Source organism: Balaenoptera musculus, chromosome 10 (genome assembly GCF_009873245.2).
Source record: "Balaenoptera musculus isolate JJ_BM4_2016_0621 chromosome 10, mBalMus1.pri.v3, whole genome shotgun sequence".
Taxonomy (NCBI): domain Eukaryota; kingdom Metazoa; phylum Chordata; class Mammalia; order Artiodactyla; family Balaenopteridae; genus Balaenoptera; species Balaenoptera musculus.
Window position 1 is genome coordinate 41,441,905 of NC_045794.1, and position 23,016 is coordinate 41,464,920.

At 50.7% G+C, this 23,016-nt stretch overlaps 1 protein-coding gene and 1 non-coding gene across 4 annotated transcripts in view; one reads left to right on the forward strand and one right to left on the reverse strand.

The window, feature by feature from the left end:
- GALNT6 (polypeptide N-acetylgalactosaminyltransferase 6) overlaps nucleotides 1-21,908 on the reverse strand; it is a 33,376-nt gene extending 11,468 nt beyond the window's left edge. For 2 of the 3 annotated variants that reach the window (XM_036866287.1, XM_036866285.1), the window contains exons 1-5: nucleotides 21,695-21,742; nucleotides 14,722-14,963; nucleotides 9,681-10,273; nucleotides 7,628-7,800; nucleotides 952-1,101 (exon numbers count right to left, since the gene is read on the reverse strand). In XM_036866287.1, coding sequence (XP_036722182.1) covers nucleotides 952-1,101; nucleotides 7,628-7,800; nucleotides 9,681-10,171 — 814 coding nt within the window. In that variant the 5' untranslated portion in view covers nucleotides 10,172-10,273; nucleotides 14,722-14,963; nucleotides 21,695-21,742. Of the gene's footprint in view, nucleotides 1-951; nucleotides 1,102-7,627; nucleotides 7,801-9,680; nucleotides 10,274-14,721; nucleotides 14,964-21,694 lie in introns of all 3 variants that reach the window. The other variant, XM_036866286.1, reaches the window with a different exon arrangement.
- LOC118902946 lies at nucleotides 10,870-10,976 on the forward strand. Its single transcript, XR_005021656.1, has one exon. It is a non-coding gene; the product is annotated as a U6 spliceosomal RNA (small nuclear RNA).
- Nucleotides 21,909-23,016: the final 1,108 nt, after the last annotated feature.

Consider the following 23,016-nt stretch of genomic DNA (forward strand, 5'->3'; position numbering starts at 1 on the left):
CAAGCGCCCACTCCCTAGCTGTAGACAGGGAAACACGTGCAAGCTCCACGGCCACAGAGAGTGGACAGAGATCTCCCAGGACCCTCCTACACCTGCCCTCTCCCCCCAGAAAAGGTGGAGGTGGCTTTGGAGGGGAGAATGGAGGTCTCAGGGGAGTAACATGGTGGACCCAAAGGCACAGGGAAGGCCCTGGAGGGGTGTCTTCAGGGTCTGTAGCCTATCCACTCAGTCGGCCCTCCCCACCCAAGTGTGGGTTTCACAGGCGGGTGTCCCCTCTCCCAGGGATCTCTGCACCTCATGCTTCAGCTCCAGTTGTAGAATAACCATGCCTTTGGGATTTTCAATGAACTGCACGTATGACCTGATTTAGCCTTCATTTGGTTGGTGAGTGAGGTTGGCCTCCTCACCCCACTTGACAGAAGAGAAAACTGAGGCCTGGTTAGTGGCGGGGCCAGGATGCAAATCTAGGGCTTCCGACTCCAAGGCTATAGCTTCTCAGAATATGTATCACTGCTTTTAGGGAACATTTCTTTCCCTGACAATGGTGGGGAAGTGTTTTGTTTCGGGGCAAGAAGCAGGCTTTCCTGGCCCCATGTGGCCCTGCAGGAAAGTGCCACGCCAACCAGTGCCCAGTGGCGACAGGAGGCCTCTCCGGGGGGCTGGGCTCAGAATGAGGTTCAGATGGTGGGGGGGAGGGAGGAACGGCTGGGGCTCCAGAACACACTCCCAGCAACTGTGGCGTCACCAGTTGTTTTAGGGCTGTGTGTGCCTCCGGATAGCCATGCTCGGCACTGGGGTGAGAAGGGGGTAGAAGAAGCTAGGGGCGTCCCAAGCCTGCTCCGATCCTGGGACAGCAGAGCTGGAAGGTGCTCTGCTGATGCCATGGTCCCAGCTCTTCTTTCTGCCAGGGAGGGAAGGGGGACAGAGCCAGGCCGGCCCTCTTCTACTCACAGTGGGCATCCAGGAAGGTGAGCACCTCCGCCTGGGCCACGCTGGCTCCCAGCAGCCGGGCGGTGATCAGCCCCTTCCGCTCCTCCTGCCGCACCACCTTCACCACCTGCAGCCGCTTCACGTACCGCTCCAGCGGCTCCTTCAAGTACTCTGGAAGGGACAGGGTCATTGTCGCCAGCTCACCACTTTGTTGCAAACCTAATCCCCCGTGTGCACCAAGTCTGGGCGCTCTCGGGCCTCCAGCAGGCCTGCATTTTAACCCTCCTGCCCTCACTGCGCTGAGCAACTCCATAGCAGCCCAAGGGGGGGGGGGGGGGGCGGTGGAAGGAGGAGGTCCCTATGTGTGGTCCTACTGCCCGTGGCCGCCTTGCCAGGACATTCCACCGGCTCTGTTGGGCCCATCCTGTGTCTGCTTACCGGGGCGCCTTCTCTGATGTCTGACACAGGACCTCAGAGTTGTGTTTCTTTGGTCTCAAATCAAGTATCAGCTTCTGACAAAGGCTCTCAGATGCCCCTCTTGGTCTCTGCACCCTCTCAGCCCCCCATCTTTTCAGAGCTGAGACTCGGGCCTCCCCTCCTTTCCACACCTGGGGGTTGTGGCAGTCATTTCTCCCTGTCTGAGTCCCTGTCTCCCAGGCTCTTCAGAGTAAGTCTGACAGGTAGAGCGGACACAAGTGTTGATTTCTGGCTTCTGGGGCAGCAGCAAGAAGTCTTACTCTAATCCTCTTTTTTAAAAAATAAATTTATTTATTTAGTTAGTTAGTTATTTTTGGCTGCGTTGGGTCTTTGTTGCTGCGCACGGGCTTTCTCTAGTTGCGGCGAGCGGGGGCTGCTCTTCATTGCAGTGCGCGGGCTTCTCATTGCGGTGGGTTCTCTTGTTGCGGAGCATGGGCTCTAGGTGTGTGGGCTTCAGTAGTTGTGGCACATGGGCTCAGTAGTTGTGGCGCACGGGCTTAGTTGCTCCACGGCATGTGGGATCTTCCCGGACCAGGGCTCGAACCCGTGTCCCCTGCATTGGCAGGCGGATTCTTAACCACTGCGCCACCAGGGAAGTCCCTACTCTAATCCTCTTTATTACCTCCTCTGCACATGGAATTCTTTAGGAAGATGAAAAGATGCTGAACGGCTTTTTAATTAAATTTAAAAACCATGTACCCAGCACCTCCATGAGCCAGGCACAGTGGTGAGCCCGGCCACCCAGGGAACGGGTGGGTGACGGCAGGGTAGGTGATGAGTGACCTGCCAGAGGTGGTGCAGGGCTGGGGGAGTCTCCAGGAGGGGCAACCATCCTGAATTGGAGGGGGTGGGGAAAGCGCTTTGAAGGGAGGAGGGGTATCTGCTGAGATCTCCAGCCCCTTCTGAGAGGGGGCTCACTTCATGACTCTGTTATTTAGTCGGAAATCCTCAGAGCATTAAATATAGCCCTATTCTGAAGCAATCCACCTTGGAACATAGTCCAAATCTCAGTGATGTTTCAGTAACTGCTGTTTTGGTTTATCTGTGCCACTGTTCTGTTCCCCACTGTGCAGAATGGAGTTGCCTATGGTTTCAGAAGTGGCGGCGCAGGGCAGGTGTGACGGCTGACTGTGTCCTTTCTCTTGAGGGCTGTGGGATCGGCCCAGAGCTTAGGCCTCGCTCTCAACGCAGTGTCACACAAACTGGGGTCCAAAGTCAGTTTTGTGAGGGCGCGATTGAGCTCTCGCTCTACTCGTTTTGTTTTTCTTTTTGGCCACACCGCGTAGAATGCGGGATCTTAGTTCCCCCACCAGGGATCGAACCCGGGCCCCCTGCAGTGGAAACTCGGACTCTTAAGCACAGGACCGCCAGGGAAGTCACTCTCCCTCTACTTTGACACACTCACAAACACACACACCCACACACACACACACACACACAGAGTGCCCAAATACTTGAGCACTACTATGTGCCACTCATGGAACTAGGTGCTTCCATGTTGACTTTCTTATTTAATCTTCTCTGTGAAGATTAAGGCGCTATGAAATAGGGAGTATTGTCCCCAATGTTTATAAGTCAAAATTAGCCTCATTTGGCAGCTTCAGCCCAGCACTCACTTAGCAAACACCTGTGAACACGCTGCCAGGTGCCAGCCGCTATCCTGGGCAGGGAGGGCCGGGGTCTGGGTGCTGCCTTCACGGAGCTCCTAGGCCCATCCTCCAAGTCCAGCCCCGAGTGCTGGCTCTAACAGGGAGGTGGGAGGATCCCTGTGCGGGAGTCTTACCTTCTCGGCGCGGCTGACGGCGGACGTTTCCCCTGAGAACATAACTGTGCTTACAGGAAGTTCATGGTGGTGGAGATAACCCAGGGACAAAACATCAGAGGAAGTGGGTTTTGTGGTAAGAGCTCGCCAAGCATTGAGCTGTGAACGTCAGGGCAGCCTGAGCTCTACAGAGCCCTTCTCCCACACTTTCCCTCCAATCTCGGGTGTCTAGGCGGGACCTGGGAATTCTGAGCGTGAGCCTCAGGCCCTCTGATGGGGGTGAGATAGCTCTCCTAAGTTATGCCCCTCCCTGGACCCACTGGACATAAACCCAAGAGCTGAGTACAGCAGAGCCGAGTGTGGAAAGACAGACGGGCCCAACCATTCTCCCTTATGTCCCTCAGACGAGAGCCTCCTCATTTAGGTTCAACACCACACCACCCCAGCCCGGCTTCATTCCTCACGACTGGAGTCTATGAGACTCCTGTGACCTCCCACACACATGCCTTACTCAGTCCCATGTTTGAAATACCATCTATATGCAGATGCTCCTGGGCCTTTTTTCCTGGCCTTGCCATCTTCACTTGGATGTCTAACAAAACCACAAACCTAACACGCCTGAAACGGAGCCCCAGGTTTCTTCCCTACCTGCCCTCCCAGCCTCCCCCCATGTAAATACATGGTACCGGCATCCCTCCAGCTGCTCTAAACTAGGAATCGTGCTGAATTCTCCCCCTTCCACAAACAGTCCTTCAGCAAATATGGCCAGTTCTCTCTCTCCATCCCCACCGTCACTGCAGCAATCATGTCTTAACTGGTCTCCCGGCCTCTACTCGACACTCCTCTTCCCAATCTACTTGTGACACAGCAGCCACGGTGAGTTCTCTCTTAAAACTATAACTCACATCATGTCACTACGGCGGTTTAAAATTGCACTTAAAAAACGAATCCAGGGGACTTCCCTGGTGGCGCAGTGGTTAAGAATCCGCCTGCCAATGCAGGAGACACGGGTTTGAGCCCTGGTCCGGGAAGATCCCACATGTCGCGGAGCAACTAAGCCTGTGTGCCACAACTACTGAGCCTGCGCGCTAGAGCCCGCGAGCCACAACTACTGAGCCCGTGTGCCACAACTACTGAAGCCCGCATGCCTAGAGCCTGTGCTCCGCAACAAGAGAAGCCACCGCAATGAGAAGCCGGCGAACCGCAACAAAGAGGAGCCCCAGCTCAACGCAACTAGAGAAAGCCCACGCGCAGCAACGAAGACCCAACGCAGCCAATAAATAAATAAATAAATTTATAAAAAAAAAAACAAAACGAACCCAAACCGTATGATGGTTCCTCAAAAAATTAAACAAAGAACTACCATATGATCCAGTAATTCCACTTCTGGGTATACAGCCAAAATAATTGAAAGCAGGGACTCAAAAAAATATTTGTACAGCCATGTTGATAGCAGCATTATTCACAATAGTCAAAAATGTGGAAACGATCCAAATGTCCATGGGTGGATGAATGAATAAACAAATGTGATCTACACAAACAATGGCATACTCAGCCTTAAAAAGGAAGCAAATTCTGACATGTGACAACATGGATGAACCTTGAAGACATTATGCTAAGCGAAATAAGCCAGACACAAGAGGTCACATACTGTAGTGATACCACCTACACAAGGTACCTCCAGTAGTAAAAGTCATAGACAGAAAGTGGAATGGGGGTTGCCAGGGGTTGGGGAGCTAGGGAATGGGGAGTTATTGTTTAATGGGCCACCTGGATAGGACGACAGAGAGCAAAGACATCGAATTTCAGCAGACACAGCCATTGTTTGTGTGTGTGTATAATGAGAGCCGGGTGATCTGATCAAACGGTAAAAGGTGTGGGAAATTTTATCCCACCGTGGACTGCAGAGATTTCTGACCATGGATCTGAGGGTATTTTTCTTTCTTTGCTGAACTGAACATTGCTGAAAGTATCTCTAGAGTCCCAAAGCCCTCAACGTAGGGTGGTTTATCCTGGGGTCCACAAATACCCTGGAATTACATGCACAAATGTGCGTGTGTGCACACTTGTGGCAGTTGTGCACTGTTCTAGAGAGAGGGGCATAGCTTTTAACAGAGTGTCTAAGGAGGCCAGGACGCAGGAAATTAAGAATGGCTGGTTTCGGTTTTTCAGGCAGGTGATTCCGAGATGCTGGAGTTGGCTGTATGAGAGAGTCCAGGGCAACAAGGGAGAGGCCACCAGAAGGAACGGGAACAGGTCTGGTGGCCCGAGAGGGACTGGCTCTTTGCCAAGCCCACCCTACTAGGCACAGGCCACTCTGCCCTTTCAAAGCTGTCCATGGCAGCCTGGCACTATGTCACTGGCTGGCCTGGTCAGAGGAACTGCCCAACTGTGCCTTAGGGATGTACACAATTCTGAGTGACAAGTTGAAACTGTTTAGAACTTCTACCACATGGGATTCAAGGGAAGAAGCTTCTGAGGGATGGGCCGCTCAGGGTTGTGGGGAGAAGGGTAATGAGAGAGCCCAGTTTGAGAGGAAGGGCAGCTGATACATTGGTTCCCACTCCTTACAACCATTCTACTGCTACTGAGATTCCCTGGAGGCCATTCTCAAGCCCCAACCCTCTCGCCAAACTCTGCCCCCCCTTTCCAGAAGCTAATCTCTCTGCTCCTTATCCACCAGACCCTTTCACTGCATCGCTGATACTTGTCTGCTTTTGCTTTGTAAGTGCTGCTAGGTGTCTGTCCTTCCCGGGGAAATGGGAGCTCCCTGAAGAAATGGACTCAACAGTGCCCATACTCAGCTCCTCCTCCCACTGCCCTCCCCGGCCCTAGTCCTCTTACCCAGAGAGCAGGAGGGGGCTGGGGGAGAGGAGGGGGCGTCAGCAGCTCCACTGGAGGGGCCGCACAGTTCCTGCCCTCAATACGGGAGCGTGGGCACAGGAAGCCAACCTGGGAGAGCCCCAGCCCCCATGTGCCACCTGGGAGGAGGGCTCAGCTCCCGGAGGACCCCAGTCTACCGAGGCATGGGTCCCGCAGTCCCTTTCCTAGTTCTGGCCCCGGCATCCCATGCTCAAGTGATTTATGAACTTCCCCCCTGGACTTGGGGTCCTCTTCCTCTCTTCCTGACCATTACCCTCCCCAAAGCTGCCATCCTTCTGAGATAAGGTCACTCTCCAGCTTAAGCACCTTCAATGATACCTCGTTTTATTTTCCCCCCCAAATAAATACTTTTAGCATGGCATGGATTTCATTCAACATCATTTCTCACAGCACAGACACACTGATGTCTCTAGGGCTCTGCTGATGCTGTTCTCTCTTCCGGGACTGCCCTTCAACACCTCTTTTCTCCCTAAACACTCGGGCTTTCAGGCGCCGCTCTAATCCGGCCTCCATGGGGGACCGCCCCAACCATGCCACACAGAAATAACACCTCCCATAGCGCCTTGCTCCCATACAAAGAATAAAATGAAACTAATGCACACGGAGCTCTTACTCGAGACTAAGTGCTCTGCAGCGCATGAATGATCTCATTTACCACCTATCTCTGAGCCCTCGGCCACCACTGTCTTCATTTTTAGAAGAGGGGACTGAGGCTCAGAGAGGCTAAGTGTCTTGCCCAAGGTCACAGAGCTAGGAAGAGTCAGAGCTGGGACTTGAGTTCCTGGGTGTCAGACTCTCAAGTCCACGCACTTTCACGTCCGTTGGGGTGTGTTGCAGGCCACACCATTGTGGTTGGTGTTGTTAGCAGTCATCTGACTACGAGGGCCGTCAGCCTACTCAGGGCAAGATCTGTCTCATTTGTTATTTGTCTTCTCTTTTGGCCACGTGGCAAGTGGGATCTTAGTTCCCTGACCAGGGATCGAACCTGCGCCCCCTGCATTGGAGGCGTGGAGTCTTAACCACTGGACCGCCAGGGAAGTCCCTCATTTGTCATTTGTCATACTATTCCCTATGCCTAAGTCAGTGCCAGGCACAAAGTACTCTGTAGATGTTTCTGGAATTGCTTTGAATGGTGGAAGTTTGGCGAGCAACCTCACTTGTCTATTACCAACTATAGCAAAGGGCTTCTGAGGTGGAATCTTCAAGAGCAAAGGAATGGTCCGGCAGGTAGGAAACAGAGGGAAGGTTGTCCCCACCCTCTGCCCTGCCCTGACCTCTCCCGGCATTTCTAACTTGGGGTTGGGCTTGGCAGCTCTAAGGGAGTCCTTGAAGCCAGAACTGCTAAGCTTTTGGAGCTTTGGGGGTAAAAATGTGAACGAAGTTTGGGCTCTAGAAATGTGGTCTACCTGCTCCCTGGCCCCCACCTGCCTTCTTCCTGCTCCTAGCCTCTATGATGAACTGTGATGCCAGACAACAGGCCGTGAGGCAGTGCCTGTTCCCTCAGGAGCACCTGCCCTCTTTCACAGAATACCGGGGAGACCCCAGGCCTCTCCTTGGGGGGCCCCCTAGCCTCACCTTCCGTGCTGGCATCATCCACCAGAATGATCTCCTTCAGCAGGATGGCTGGGGTGGTGTGCAGGACACTGTACACCGTCCGCAGCAGCGTGGACCAGGCCTCGTTGTGGAACACAATGATGACGCTGGTGGTAGGCAGTGGGGGGCAGCGCCGGAACTTCTGGTCGACACATCTGCAAGGATGAACGTGTAGATACAGCTCTCCAGGTCCCTGGGAGTTCCAGGGGTAGGGAGGGCTCGGTCCACAGATTCCTATAACCATCCTTTGCTCCTTGGATCCCCCAGCCTCCATTCCCCATTGGAGCTGGGAATAGCTGCTCCCTGTTTCCAGCTTCCCCGCTATTTGCCACCTACTCTGAGCCTCTGCACAGGTCCTAACCAACCCACTCCAAGACCTGTCTCCCCCAGAGCTGGCTCGGTGCCCCAGCGGTGATGCCGAGGGCATCCCCCTCACTTCTCTCATCTGCTCTAGGAGTTCCCAGGGCTGACTCTCTCTTTCTCAGTGATATGTGTGCTGCATAAAGTGTAATCCAATCCAGAGGTCCCAGAGGGGAAGTAATAAAAGGCAACTCTGACATCTGAGAAAAGTGACTACAATCTCCATACTCAATGAGAGGAAAAGGCTTTTCTCTTTACAATGTACAGTTTCTCTCTGATCCATTTCCTCATGAATTCCCTGGAATCTGATAATATTATCACAAACAATTTCCTGTGACCTTTTCTCTATCCTCATCCACTCCAGCCACTCTGTGGCACTGGCCACACTGCCACCCTCTCTGACACGCCATCTCGGCTGGGGGCAGGAATGTGTGAATGCTGGATCTCAAGGAGTCATGTGGCCTAATGCCCTTTTCTTTTTTTAATCATTATAGTTTTTTAAAAAAAATATTTATTCATTTATTTTGTTGCAACAGGTCTTAGTTGTGGCTTGTGGGCTCCTTAGTTGTGGCACATGGGCTCCTTGGTGCAGCAGGCGGGCTCCTTAGTTGTGGCATGTGAACTCTTAATTGCGGCATGCATGCGGGATATAGTTCCCTGACCAGGGATCAAACCCAGGCCCTCTGCATTGGGAGCGTGGAGTCTTAACCACTGCGCCACCAGGGAAGTCCCCTGATGCCCTTTCTTAACCCCCTCTGCTGATCAGAGAGATTTCTCAGGGGCCTTCCAGAGGAGACTCTCAGAGTTCCTCCACTGGCTGCCCTCACACCCACTGCCCTTCCCTGCTAGGAGCCCTGATAACTTGGGGTGGTTCCATGTTCTAGGCCTCCAATACTTGGTCCTAGTCTGAGGAACCCCAGGTTCAAAGTCCTGAAGAATCACGAACTTGAGGACGGGAACGGCCATGTGAGAAAAGGCTGAAAAGGGTATTACTCTTGAGTTGGGAATGACAAAGTCTACAGGAGAAGGACACAAAATCTTTGACATGAGGACAGTATGAACACAGACTGAAGTGGCTACGGCTCAAAGATCTAAGAACTGGTTCATTGCCCGGGATTGAAAGTACAAACAGCTTCAAATAAAGATTGGAATGAATTCTTGGCCCTGTGAGTCTTCACTGAAAGAAACCAGGAGGTGTGGGGATAATCTTGACCACCAGGGCTGCTGTTGGGAAATGCCCTTTGCCAAGAGCTCAGCAGTGGAGTCCTGCAGTCTCTGGGGCAGGCCTCAGCGTGGGACAAGGCCACCGAATATGTGGCCTGCAGTCAGGCCTTCCCAGTCACCCCTAGGCCAGGTCTGGTCCCAGCCCGGACAGAGTTCCTTTTTCTGTATCCTGTCACCTTCACAATCGTGTTTCACTCTCACAGGTCTCCCTGAGCCTCTGGCCTGACCATAATATGAACCCCACACAAAATCTTTGACATGAGGATACAAAATCTTTTGTGCCCTGGGATAAGGGCAATTGATTAGGAAAAGTGAGGCCTTAGAGGAAATCCTTGCCCATACTCTAAAATCCTTGTCAGCCCTTTACCTGGCACTCAGCCCGTGGCCATAGCCATACCAGCCACGCCTTTGGCAGAGCCCTGGCCTCACCCCAGGACACGGCGCCACTTACTCAGGCGGTCGAGTGTCCGGCCCCAGGGCCCTCTGCAGGGAGATGCGGTCACTGGCAAAGGCATTGAAGCAGTGCTTCTTATAGCCCTCTTTCTTTTCCTGGGTCTCCTGGGGCGTCCACTGTTTCTTCTGAAATGCTTTCCCATCTGCCCCCGGGCCATTGGGGTCCTGTGGTGGCCGTTCCCAGAAGGGCTTCAGCTCAGCTGGGGCATAGAACTCGGGGAGGCAGGTCCGGTTTGTGGAGGCCAGTGTCTGCTGGGGCTCCGGAGCCCTGATCTGGAACCTGGGCATTGAATCCCTAAGGTTGTGCACGGCCCCCAGCATGAGGTCCAGGACATGATCCTTCTGGCTCACCAAGGACTTCAGCCATGGTTTCTCTGTGGCCTGCTCCCTGCCGCTGACATCCCTCTGCAGGATGAAGAGGAAGAGCACGAAGGCGCTGCCCGCCATGGCCAGGCGCATGGCCATGTGACGTCTGCGGAGTAGCCTCATCCTCGGGAACCAATGGGAACCCCGGCTGGGTCAGCTCCAAGCGCTGGCCCGGCCCTGGAAATAGCCTGATGGGTTGTGGTGGCCACACCCTGGGGCCTCGGCCTGAGAAGCGGGGGATGAGAGAGAGAAATGAGCCAAGGCAGTGGTGGGGAGGGAGTCGGGGGATTCGGGGTTCGCGTCCAGGCTCTGCTGTTGAATGGTGACATCACCTTAGCCCAGTCACGTCACTTTCCTGCACCTAAATTTCCTCCATCCAGAAAATGAGGAAAATGGACTCTGTTTCTTTTCTGCCCTAAGATTCTGACATTCATGGATCTAGAATAATTGGAACACTGAAACTCTACATGAAGAGATTTAATCAACTTAACCACTTTGAGAAACAATTTGGCATTCTCTAGAAAAATTTAAAACGTACATACCCTATGACCCCACAATTCCTCTCCTGGTTTTATATCCCAGATAAACTCTGGCGCACATATGCCAGGAGGCATGCACAAGAACGTTTCTAGCAGCACTGACGAAAAAGGCAAAAATCAGAAACAATCCAAATGTCTGTCAGTGTTATAATGAATAAATAGCGTGAAATATCCACAGCACAGAGGACTGCACAGCAGTGACAAAGAATGAACCACTTCTACAAGCCACAACTTGGATGCAATGTTGAGTGAAAAAAATCACGTTGCAGAAAGATACATCCAGTGCTCGTTTCTGCAGCACATATACTAAAATTGGAACGATACAGAGAAGATTAGCATGGCCCCTGTGCAAGGATGACACGCAAATTTGTGAAACGTTCCATATTTTTTGCAGCACTATTTACAATAGCCAGGACATGGAAGCAACCTAAGTGTCCATTGACAGATGAATGGATAAAGAAGATGTGGCACATTTATACAATGGAATATTACTCGGCCATAAAAAGAAACGAAATTGAGTTATTTGTAGTGAGGTGGACGGACCTAGAGTCTGTCATACAGAGTGAAGCAAGTCAGAAAAAGAAAAACAAATACCGTATGCTAACACATATATATGGAATCTAAACAAACAAATAAAAAAGTTTCTGAAGAACCTAGGGGCAAGACAGGAATAAAGACGCAGACGTAGAGAATGGACTTTAGGACACGGGGAGGGGGAAGGGTAAGCTGGGATGAAGTGAGAGAGTGGCACCGACATATATACATTACCAAATGTAAAATAGATAGCTAGTGGGAAGCAGCCGCATAGCACAGGGAGATCAGCTCGGTGCTTTGTGACCACCTAGAGGGGTGGGGTAGGGAGGATGGGAGGGGGACACAAGAGGGAGGGGATATGGGGATATATGTATATGTACAGCTGATTCACTTTGTCATGCAGCAGAAACTAACACACCATTGTAAAGCAATTATACTCCAATAAAGATGTTGAAAAAAAAAAGATACATCCAGTATGATTCCATTTATAAAAAATTTAAAAACACATAAAACTAAGCAACACATGTTTTATGAATACAAAAATGAATATGTGTGGGACTTCCCTGGTGGTCCAGTGGTTAGGACTCCGCGATTTCACTGCCGTGGGCCTGGGTTCAATTCCTAGTCGGGGAACCAAGATTCCTGCAAGCCGAGAAGAGTGGCCAAAAAAAAAAAAAAAAAAAGAATATATGGTAGAGCTACATATAAAGAAAACTAAAGAAACAGTGAAACCAAAGTTTCTGAAGAGGGAGGAAAGATATGGGAATAAAGGCATACAGGGAACTTCAAAGTGAAGTGACTTTTTTTTAAAGTGGATGGTGGCGGGACTTCCCTGGTGATCCAGTGGGTAAGACTCCTCGCTCCCAATGTAGGGGGCCCAGGTTCGATCGCTGGTCAGGGAACTAGATCCTGCATACATGCTGCAGCTAAGAAGTCTGCATCCGTAACTAAAGATCCCTCATGCTGCAACTAAACAAGTTCCTGCATGCTGCGACTAAAAAAGATCCCGAGTGCCGCAACTAAGACCCTGAGCAGCCTAAATAAATATTAAAAAAAATAGTGGATGGTGGTTGCTGGTGGCACTGCTCTTCTTTGTACCCTACACATATTTTATAAATATTCTTCTGTATCTGCTCATATTTAATAAAAACAATCTTTTTTAAAATCTAAGACTCTAATGATAGCACCTTCTGGCAGGAACATGGTCCCAGCATCTACCCCCACGTACGTGGTCCCAGACCTCAGAGGAAGAGTGATTGTAAAACTTTCTGTACACACCTCTGCAAGTATAAGGCTCAGGGGTTAAGGACTAGACATTGGTGGCAACAAACCTGGGCACAAATTCTGGATCTGCTGCTTCTAACACCTACTTCCTAGGGTTGTTTATTGTAAGCACTAAGTTCAATGAAATAATTCATGGAAAAAGCTTAGCAGTCTCTGCATCCAGTAAGTGCTCTAAAAGTGTTAGTTTTTATCAGTAGCAGCTGTGTGACCCTTGGGTATATGATTTAATCTAAGCCTCAACTTCCTCATCTATAAAGTGGGGGTAACTAATACCTAACCCACAGGGTGGTGGGAAGGATTAAATCAGAAATAATGTATGTAAAATACTCGGCAGAGTGTCTGGCACAGACTCAGCCTTCAATTAGTTCTATTATTATCATTAATAAATCCCTTCTCGGTTTCCCAGGAATTATCCTTAAACACCTGGTCCTTGGCCAGAGCCACACTCCTTACTCTGTCGTACTTAAAAGTAACTCCAGCTGAGCTGCGCTGTTATTTAAACACACAAGCTGCTGCCTATGGAGAAGCCTGGTGTTCGGAGTCACTTGGATCCACTTGGGGCACATGTGGCTGTCATGATATCAAGGGGGAACAGGGGTCACTTTGGGTGGGGGGGAGACAGGTCGTTTTCCTTTAAAACATGAGATGCAGCAGCAGAAGCAGCAGCAAAAATCAAATCAAATCAAATCTCTTTGAGTGTCTATTTTATATTAGGTGTTGTCTGGGAGACAGAAGAGATTTGTTCATTGTGCCAGTATTGACTGAGTTCCTGCTTCATGCCAGGTTCTCTGTCAGATGGAGGAGATACAGAGATGAGCAAGCCCAGTCTTCCGTACAGTCAACTGGGGGAGTCAAATTTTAAACAGAGATCGCCCAGTGAGAAGACAGCATGAGAGAGGCACCCTCGGGGGTTGAAGGAGAGAGGATGAAGTCAAGTCAGCCAGTGGGGGAGGGTGGTGTTTGTGAAGTCCCTTGGGGGAGAAGCTTGGGCTGAACACTAACCCACAAGTAGGAGTTGGCCAGTGAGGTGAGCACATTTCAGGCAGAGGGAACAGCACATAGAAAGCCCTAGAGGCAGGAGACAGCATGGCCCATCAGAGAATTCCAAGTAGTTTGGTTTGGTGGGAGTATGAAGCCTGATGGGAGTAGCAAATGATGGGTCTGGAGAAGTGGCTGAAACCAAGTCATCACGGCAAGGAGTTTGCCCTTGACCTGAGGTATGGGGAGCAGTAAAGGATTAGTGGGAGCCCAGCATTACAGGACGAGTCGTATGACAGCTGGTGGAACGTGTCCAGGAGATGGACCTGACTGGCAGCTGGATGGCCAGTTAAGAGGAGCTTGGGGGTCTGACCCAAGATAGCAGCAGTACGGATGAGGAGGGAAGATACGGTGTTAGGAAAACTCCCTTGGGTGATGGGGTGGGACAATTCATCCCAGCTGGGACACAGATGGACACAGAGAGGTGTGAGACCATCCCTCTCCCCATGGGATTTTAAAATCTAGTTAGAGAACAAGAACCGTTAGCACCGGGTTCAGGTAGCACCCGTCCAGGGAGGGAACAGGAGTAGGAAAAAGATCTTTCACTGAATACCCTTTTGCACTTTGAACCCTGACTACATTATCTATTCAAAAATCAATAAAATTAGAACTGAAGAATAGCACAGACAAGTTGACAACGGTAGAGTTCCCTGTGGGCTTGAAGAAGGCTTCAGGGGGGAAATGGAGATTCAGTGTAGAGGCGGTGTCCTGCCGCAGGGGTTGCTGGGCCGGCACAAAGGGTTCTGCCCGACACTGACACCTCATCAGTCCTGCAACTGCCTCAGCTGAGCGAAGACTGAGGGCCGCAGAATGGGAAAGTGTTCGCCATGACAGTGTCGAACCATCCTGCAGGCTGCATCTTCCCTGATACTTTGTCTACCTTCCACTCCAGCAAGAAAGAGGGAGCACAGTTAGAAACAAAGGTGTGGTACAGGCATATCTCGGAGATATTGTGGGTTCAGCTTCAGACCACTGCGAGAAAGTGAGTCACACAATTTTTTGATTTCCCAGTGCATATAAAAGTTATGTTTATACCATACTGTAGTCTATTAAGTGTGCAATAGCATTACGTCAAAGAAAAAGGAAAAAATCTTAATTAAAAAATAACGCTGTTGGGAAAATGGCAGGGACAGACTTGCTCAACACAGGGTTGCCACAAACCTTCAACGTGCAAAAAAACCCCGCAGTATCTGTGAAGCAAAATAAAGCAAAGCACAATAAAACGAGGTATGCCTGGAAAGCTGAGTTACCAGCTGTTGCCAAGTGCTTAAGATTCACCTCTTCCAGGAAGGCCTCCCTGACTGACCCACACAGAATCACCCAGGTCACTCCAACTCCCTCATCCTGGCATTGCCTTGTAGTCCCTTGCAGTGTGGTTTCCCTTTGTTCCTTTTTTTCCCTCCTGGAGAGAGACTTGGGGTTAAATTGAGCGCTTCCCAGGCATCTGCTCTCTCGATCCAACCTGGCTGTCTAAGGCTTTCTCTCTGGTGTCTGCAGTTCCTCAAGGTACTAACCACATCCTGAAATGAAACAAGACACCTGTGATTAGCCTTGGCAGTAAGGGACGCGGTCTCTGGTTTGTTTTCTCAGCATGCGAGAGATGGGAAAGAGTCCCTTAGAATGGACACATAATCTGATGGAAGCCAGAAGACTTTGGGTTTAAGGATTCCTGCTCTCTGCGTAAGAGACGATTCCCAGAAGTGTGGCTGGCAAGGTCGGGGAGGTCACCAGCCTTGGGGAAGAAATAGCCCCTATTGTACATAGTCCTTTGTCAAGAGCAGGGCTTCACATGGTCCTCCCCGCAGTGTAGCTCCCTCACCTTCAGGCTGGCCACCAGGTCCACTGGCAAGTATGCCCATCGGCCCTCACCCACTCAGTCCCCACCTGCTGCTGCTGAGTGTTCATTCCCAACTCTTTTTCCTCCAACCACCCTTGGGATTGCAACACATCAGACCATCTCGGGTTTTAGTAGTGAGATGATGCCAGAAATTCTCTTATTCTAGGAAGATTTCCTAGGCTGAACAAATTGGACCTGTTTTCTTGGCCTCACCAGTCAGAACACAAATTTACCTTCTGTCCCTGGTATAAGGGAACTAAGGCTTCACCCAGTGCATTGTCTATCATACTGTTGATTGCAACTCATTATAGGATTGTGAAATAAATTTAAAGTGTTGCAAGTCAGCATGAAAAAAAAAATTCTTTAAAACCCGGTGGCGCAGTGGTTAAGAATCCGCCTGCCAATGCAGGGGTCATGGGTTCAAGCCCTGGTCTGGGAAGATCCCACATGCCATGGAGCAAGTAGGCCCGTGTGTCACAACTATTGAGCCTGTGCTCTAGAGCCCGTGAGCGACAACTACTGAGCCTGCGGGCCAGAACTACTGAAGCCCACACGCCTAGAGCCCATGCTCCGCAACAGGAGAAGCCACCGCAATGAGAAGCCTGTGCACTGCAACGAAGAGTAGCTCCCGCTCGCCGCAAAGCCCGGGCGTAGCAACGAAGACCCTACGCAGCCAAAAGTAAAAAAATTAAAAATTAAAAAAAATAATAAATGTATTAAAAAAAGAAAAAGATTAGACTAGACTAGAACAAAAAAGAAAATACCAACTGCCATTACATCACATGTAACATGGGAAAGTATTGTTTCGTTCAAATTTCATTTCAGTTATTATAAATACGTATATAGAGTGTACTGAAAGTCCTAGTATGGTTTTTAGCTTTAATAACTTCAGAAGTATAAATGCTACAGACTTACAAAGAACATCATTTGAAAGTTTTATTTAAATTTCTTTCACCTTATTTTTATGAATTTTGAATAAAATTTTATTTTAATGTTTGTCTCTGTCCATTGAAGATGATAAACATTTCCTGATACAAAACTAAAATGAAAAATTTGTTATTCAAAATTCACATAGGTAAAAGAAATTTAAATTATTACATTTTCAAATGATGTTTTTTGTTAGTTTGTAGAATTCATACGTCTTATGCGATTAAAGTGTAAAACTTTTCTAAGGGAATTCCCTGGTGGTCCAGTGGTTAGGACTCGGCACTTTCACTGCTGTGGCCTGGGTTTATACTTCTACTTTGGCCTTATCACAGTCTGTCCTCTCTCACACCTTTGTGAACTCCTGGACCAGAGAGGACAGGTTATTTTCACCTTTTTAATCACTTGCAAAGTCTAGCACAAGGTTCGTATGTAGCAGGTATTCCATCAACTCTTGTTAAATGAGATGAGGCCAGTGGGGTTAACATGACCCCTTTAAAGCTACAAGGGTGAGGGCTGGCTTCACTAAATGATGTTTTGAATGCACTTACGCCAACAAGCATGTGAGTTACATGATGTTCTGTTGTTACACACCAGCGTGGCACTTAACACTAGGTCTGTCTGAGTCCAGTACTCTCATTTGACAGTGAGGCCAGAGTGGTTAGGTGACTTCTCTTGTGTCACACAGCTCACAGCTCTCCCAACTCCCAAGCCACTGCTCTGTTTCCACCCTCTTACCTCCCCCTTGGAGGTCACCTGGGGAGTTTGGGGACCAGGTTTGGCTCTCCTGAGCCTGGGGTGGGGCAGTTTTCCAGAGCCTCCCAATTCCACTCATAGACAACCCCCCAGCCTCTACCCCTCCCTCTTCCCCTCCCCCCTCCTCCCACCACCCCCCGGGGCTTGCCCTCCTCCAACTCCCACCTAGGACTACAAATGCTTTAAAGATGCCGCAAATCAAAGTCCCAGGTAAAGTTTCGGCTTTTGTGAAAGCGGGGGTTAGCTACCCAGAAGTGCTCTTGCTGGCCAGGTGGCCTCTTTGTAACAAAGTTTCTTTCTGTTTAATCAGTGGAGCTGCTGACCTCCTGGAGACGTGGAGGCCAGGAAGTTAGCAGTGGCAACACCACCAACAGGGATGTTTGCTCAGGTTAGTCAGACTACCGCTCAATTACAGGTTTATCCTTTGAAAAGTGATGACTGTTGCCGCTCTCACTGGGAGCATGTGTGTGGAGGAGTTAATACCACGCTGGGGGGGGGCGGGGGGGACAGGTCAATTTCAAGCTACTGGTTGAGGGGAGGGAGCCAAGAGGCTGTTTTGGACAAATGATTCTCCCTTTCTTCCCTGCCAGCACTTTCTCGACATCAAACCCTGCCTGAATTTCACTTCCTCTGTTCTCATGCTGTGAACAAAGTAGCAAACTATCTGCTCCAAACTCCTCCTCCCACCTCTGACCCTTTGAATTACAGAATGCTGGGAGGTTTTCACTTTTCTCCATAATTACACTTTCAAGACACTTCAGCTTTCCCCCAAGACTAAAGCTGTAGTACGCGGTTATTTTCCCAGAAAGATGCACTGAAAGTTATTTCAGTAGCTAGTCTGTCAGGTTTTCTCCCTGGCAGATGTAGGTTTATGTTTTGTTTGCATAATATTTTAAGCTTTAGTTACCCAAACAGATTTTTCGGTTGAAAAACCCAACCCAACTTTACTCACACTGTACACCTAGAATATGCTTGGCATGTAGTAGGTGCTCAGTAAATATTTCTTGATTTATTCCAAGTTTGTAAAAGTCACTGAAAAATCAAAATACTATGTGACCAAGCAGGAAGTTCAACAGCTCACAGGTTTTTGTTACTGGAGGACCTCCAGGCCCTGCCAGGTGAGGCACGGATGTGCAACTATCTCAAACTGAGCCTTGAGACTCCTCGGAATCCAGGGATAAAGAAGGACCCCAGGTGGGCATGAGCTGGGATTCCCTAATTATCTAGGAACCCTGGTGAAAATCAGTCTGGGTTTGAGAGAAGGCAAAAAAAAAGAACTTGGATTGAGTCTTATCATCCTTTGATTGTCAGAGGAAGGGGAACGGATGGGGGAGTTTAACAGGAGGGGTATTCCTGAAGGCTTGCGCTGGTCTCCAGATTGGTGGGCAGGTGATGGTGAGGACAGAACTGAAGTGTTCCCTTATGTCCTCACCGCACAGGGTGCTCCTGGCTGTAGGACTTCTGCCTAGGGCTACTGGATACTCAACGTGCCACACCCTGAACTCAGTGTCTGTGCCCTGCCCCCTAAGCTAGCCAGCCTTCCCAACTGCTGCCAGTAGTGTCGAGATCCTGGAAACAACTCTTGGCCCTGCCCTACTCCCAGGCACGGAGTTTCTAAACAGTTTTCAACATCAGGTTCACTCCATGCCCACGCCCAAGTCCTGCTGATTCATTCTCTGCCTCCTGGATCCTCCTCTTCCTCTCCACTTTCAAAACCGTCATCTGAGACTGTGCTCTTATCGCCCAATATCTGGAGGATGAGCAGACGCTGCCTGCCAGCCTCCTCTGCCTCAGGCCTCTCTCTCCCTTTCACAATCAGAAGAGCCATATTCATGTTCCTGTAGTGCCATCTGATTGTAGCAGAAACATGGCCTGGGCAGTCTGCTTCCTGTTTGCTACTCACCCTCACTGTCTATCTTTTCCTCTTCAAAGTGTTTCCCTTATATTCTTGCTAAGCAAGCCATGTTCCCCTTCTCTCTCAAATTCTTACCTGAAACTCCCCTCCTCCAAGGAGCCTTCTTACACTAAGGTGCATCTTACTGCCCTCAGTATCTGGGTGTATTTGTTTCCAAGTTTCACTGCCCATGTTTCCCCATGTGGGACTTCCTCACTAGATTTGTATGGGGGAGGGAGAACCAACAAGTCTAAACATTGGGCCACCTAGATTCTGTTCTTTCTTCTTCCCAGTCCTTAAATCCTAGCCCCCAGTCTTTTGCCTCTAGTATGCTTTTCCCTACCAGTTCGCCTAGCTTTCTGATCCCTGCAGCATCTCTCTGTCCTGAGGTATTTGGTTGTTAATTCCACTGCCCTGATCTGTCTGTTCTTTGTTTTCTATCATATGCAGAGCTGAGGGTGAGGATTGGGTTTCTTCCTTTCTTCAAATCTCTACCTAGGGCTCAGGACCAGGTTGCACAGGGCACAGGAGAATAACCTGACCTCCCAGGGCTCTCAGGTGCCACAAAAGAGTCTTGTAACAGTCCTTTTTCTCCCCAGACTGAGCCCATCCTTGTTCACTGGGCAAGCCTTTTTACACAGCACAATTACAGCTTTGAGCTCAACACAGTGACAGGCAGTGCCCTGCACTTGACCTCCCATTTATTCAAACCCTCACGCTCATTCCCATCAAATGAGAAAGGACATTTTGGGCCTTCCCAGAGAGGGGCAGAGGGGTGTAGGGGGAGCCAAGTTCGCCCAAATCTTTGGCACAGTCACTGGGTCCCTCTGGTACATAGAAAGCCACTTTGGTCCTCAGCTTCACTTCTAGGGCTGGAGATGTCAGAACACATCCATGGAGCCAGAGGAGGTTCAGGACAATACCACCGCCATTTTTAATATTACTACTTACCTTATCAACAGTTGTCTTTTCCATTTTACACATAAGGAAACGGAAGCACAGGGAGGTTTAGTAAGCTGACCAAGGTCACATAGCTAGGAAGTGGCAGAGGCAGAATTTGCTCCCAAGCACATGTCTTTCCAAAGCCCACTGTCTTAACCATGACACCAAGTGCTGCCTTGCACTTGGCTGGTATTTGGAGCGTTGCCAAAGCATTTTCATATACTCCTCATTTGCTCCCACCCAGGGAGTGTTTATGTGCTCTGGCCAAGGCTAGACAGCTAAATTGGTGACAGAGCTGAGCCAGCTCTCTGCCTCCATTATACCCACTGCCTCTGCCCTAGGGTGAGCTGCCCCTCTGATTCCTGATTTCTGTTCTAGACAATGGCTGCATGGGCTAAGCCCATGGTCATATCTCCTGTTCAGTTTTCTCCCAACTGAATTTGGGCTAAGATGTTTTTGATCTCAGAGGGCATCTGACATTCCTCAGGGCTTCCCCTTTTCAGGCGTGAGTTCTTCCATTCTGCTGTGGGTAGGAATCAGCTGTTCTGCTAACTGTGGTTAGTGATTACCAAGGATGAGGCCATCTCAGGCAGCCCAGTATCCTTCATGGTTCCTTTGACAGACCTGCCCTGCTTACTGCCCTGGTGCCCCTGAAAGTAGTTTTCTCTTGTTACCTCTGGGTGCCTAAAGTGAATGTCATTGTTGAGAAACAGGAGCTAGAGAAGTACCTGCAATAATACTGGCTTCTGCTGGATAATTTGAACTAAAGTATATTTCAAACCCCTCACCTTAGCTTGTATTATTCATCACACGCATTTGCCTGTCTAATCCTTTTCACCCTTCCTGTGATGGGCAGAGACACAGCTCATCCGTCGGAGAGGAGAATGGGGCATGGGTAGTGCACACACATCTCTGGCAAAATGAGCCCCAGGTTCTTTGGTGTGTCCAGAGTTGTTAACTTCATGCAGTGTCTGTAAACTGCATGTGTGGGTCTGGCAGTGCCCTGAGAGGGCAGCATTAAAACCCTCCCTGTGAATGTTGCAATGGGTGGTTGGCTAATAGCGGGGTCTGTTCTACGCTTTGCTGGCAAACTGACACCCTCCCTCCACCCCCATACACACAGGAGAGCCCTGTCCTACCTGCTGCAGAGGTCAGGGTCTGGGATGACTGGCTCTGGGGGCAAGTAACAAACTATTTCTCCTTTCGGTCAGCCTGGGGTTTGGAACAAGTGACAGGAAATCAGGAAGTTGGTGACAGTCACAGTCATGAACACCCATCAGACTCCCTCCCCACAATACCGTGTGCACAGCTCCCGCCCCCCAAAGGCCCAAGCCTCCAGAGGGAGAACATCTGAGGCCCTGCGCCCACCGCCCAGCGGGAGGCTTCTCACCGCTAGCCCCTTCTGCTCAGGGGCAGCGTGGCACCGGCAGGAGGAAACCTCTCTGAAAGATTTTCTGTAGCGGAGAACAGGGGGTGGCCCAACGTGGGGAGATGGGGCACAGAAGGGATGCGGGGGCATGGGTGGGTGAAGGTGGGTGAAGGGCAGAGGCCACAGGGTCCCGAGGGAGTGCGCTGGCCAGTCCCTCTTCATCCTACCCCTCCAGGTCCCAGAGACCTGAGCTTTTCTTTCGTCCTTTCAGGAAGGCGCAAAGGTAGAGGGGGTCCTACTGAGGGAGGAGCTAGAGGCCATCACGACAGATGGACCAGCCCGGTCCTGCCCCTTCATTTTACTGTCGGGGGTGGCGAGGAAGAACAGGAGGAGTAGAAGGTGGGCCGAGGGGGGAGGTGGGGAGCAAGGACTTGGCAGAAGCGAGCTCGACTGGAGGGAAGTCCCGACAAGCAGGAGAGCTCTGGGTTCCAAGTCCGGGGGAGGGTCGCGGGTTGCTTCTGCCGCTTACCTGTCGCGCCCAGGCAGAGCCACAGCCGCGCGGCCGTGGAGGTCGCGGGTTTCCCGACGGGAAGTCCTGGAGGGCGGGGCCGGGGCGGGCCCTGCACGGCCGCTGGGGCGCGTCCTCTCCGCCTCTCCCCGGGCCAGGTGCAGGCGGCCATCTGCCGCGCCCCCGAGCGCTGCAGCGCGCCGCGGAACGCCCGGCTGCTCCGAGGTCGCCTCCGGCCTTATGCACCCAGCCCGCCGCCGCCGCTGCTGGGAGCCCGGCTGCTCCAGCTTCTCCGGATCTCAGCAAACCCCGGGGGGCAGTCTCCGCGGCCAGGTTCTCAGCGCCGGTAAAGATTGGAGGGTCCTAGCCACCCCAAAGACGACAGGCATTAGCCGAGCCGCCGGCGGCGGAAGCAGCTTGTTTATGGAACCGCGGCGTGTGGCGCGCGGGCTCAGGGGCTGCGCTGCCGGAGCGCTCAGAGCCGGGCAGAGAGGCGCCTCTGGACTCCGTCCCAGGTTTGCTTCTCATCGGCTGGGTGGTCTTGAGCAAATGACTCCTCCCCTCCATCCAACAGTGAGAGCAGGGAATTTGCTGTGTGCCACGAACAATGCTAAAGCCTTCATGTGCCAGGTCTCAGGTAAATCCTAGCCCTAGCAAATACCTACGATTATTGTCCGGAATATATATGGGAGGCGGCTGATCACACAGCTAGCAAGTGCTGCTCAAAAGTGTGGTTCCTTGACCAGCAGCGTCAGCGTCGTCGGATAATTTGTTAGAAATGCAGATTCTTGGGCCCCACCCCAGACCTAAATAATCCGAAACTCTGGGGATGGGGCCCAGCAATTTTATCTTTAAAAGCCCTCCGGGTGATTCTGGTGCATGCTCAACTTTGAGAAACACTGAACGAGTAGAGGCAGAATCCAAATAAGTAAGTTCAGTTCCTAAACCCACGCTCTGAATCATCCCCCTCAGGCTGCTCACCGGTTCAATCCAGTTCTAAGGTTCTGTGATGTAATCTTTTGGGTCCTTGTCTCAGTAATAGAGAAGGACCGCTCCAAATAGCCGATAATTTGGAAATTTTCTGGCGTAGAAAGTTCGACCATCAATTCTGTTTTTCTTCTGTTTTGATATTTAAACGAGTTTGTATTTCTAAGTCTGTAAGACCTGGGAGCAGGGGCGTGGGTGGGTCGATCTGAGCAAGAAGGCAGTTGTGACGTGAACTGGGAAGGGCAGGGGAAGCCGCTGGGGATTAACAGTTGGATGGAGAGAAGTAACCTTGTTTTCTAATCTGGGACCCCAGGGTAGAATTGAGCTATTCAGAAGGAGGCCAGAGTTATTCCAGT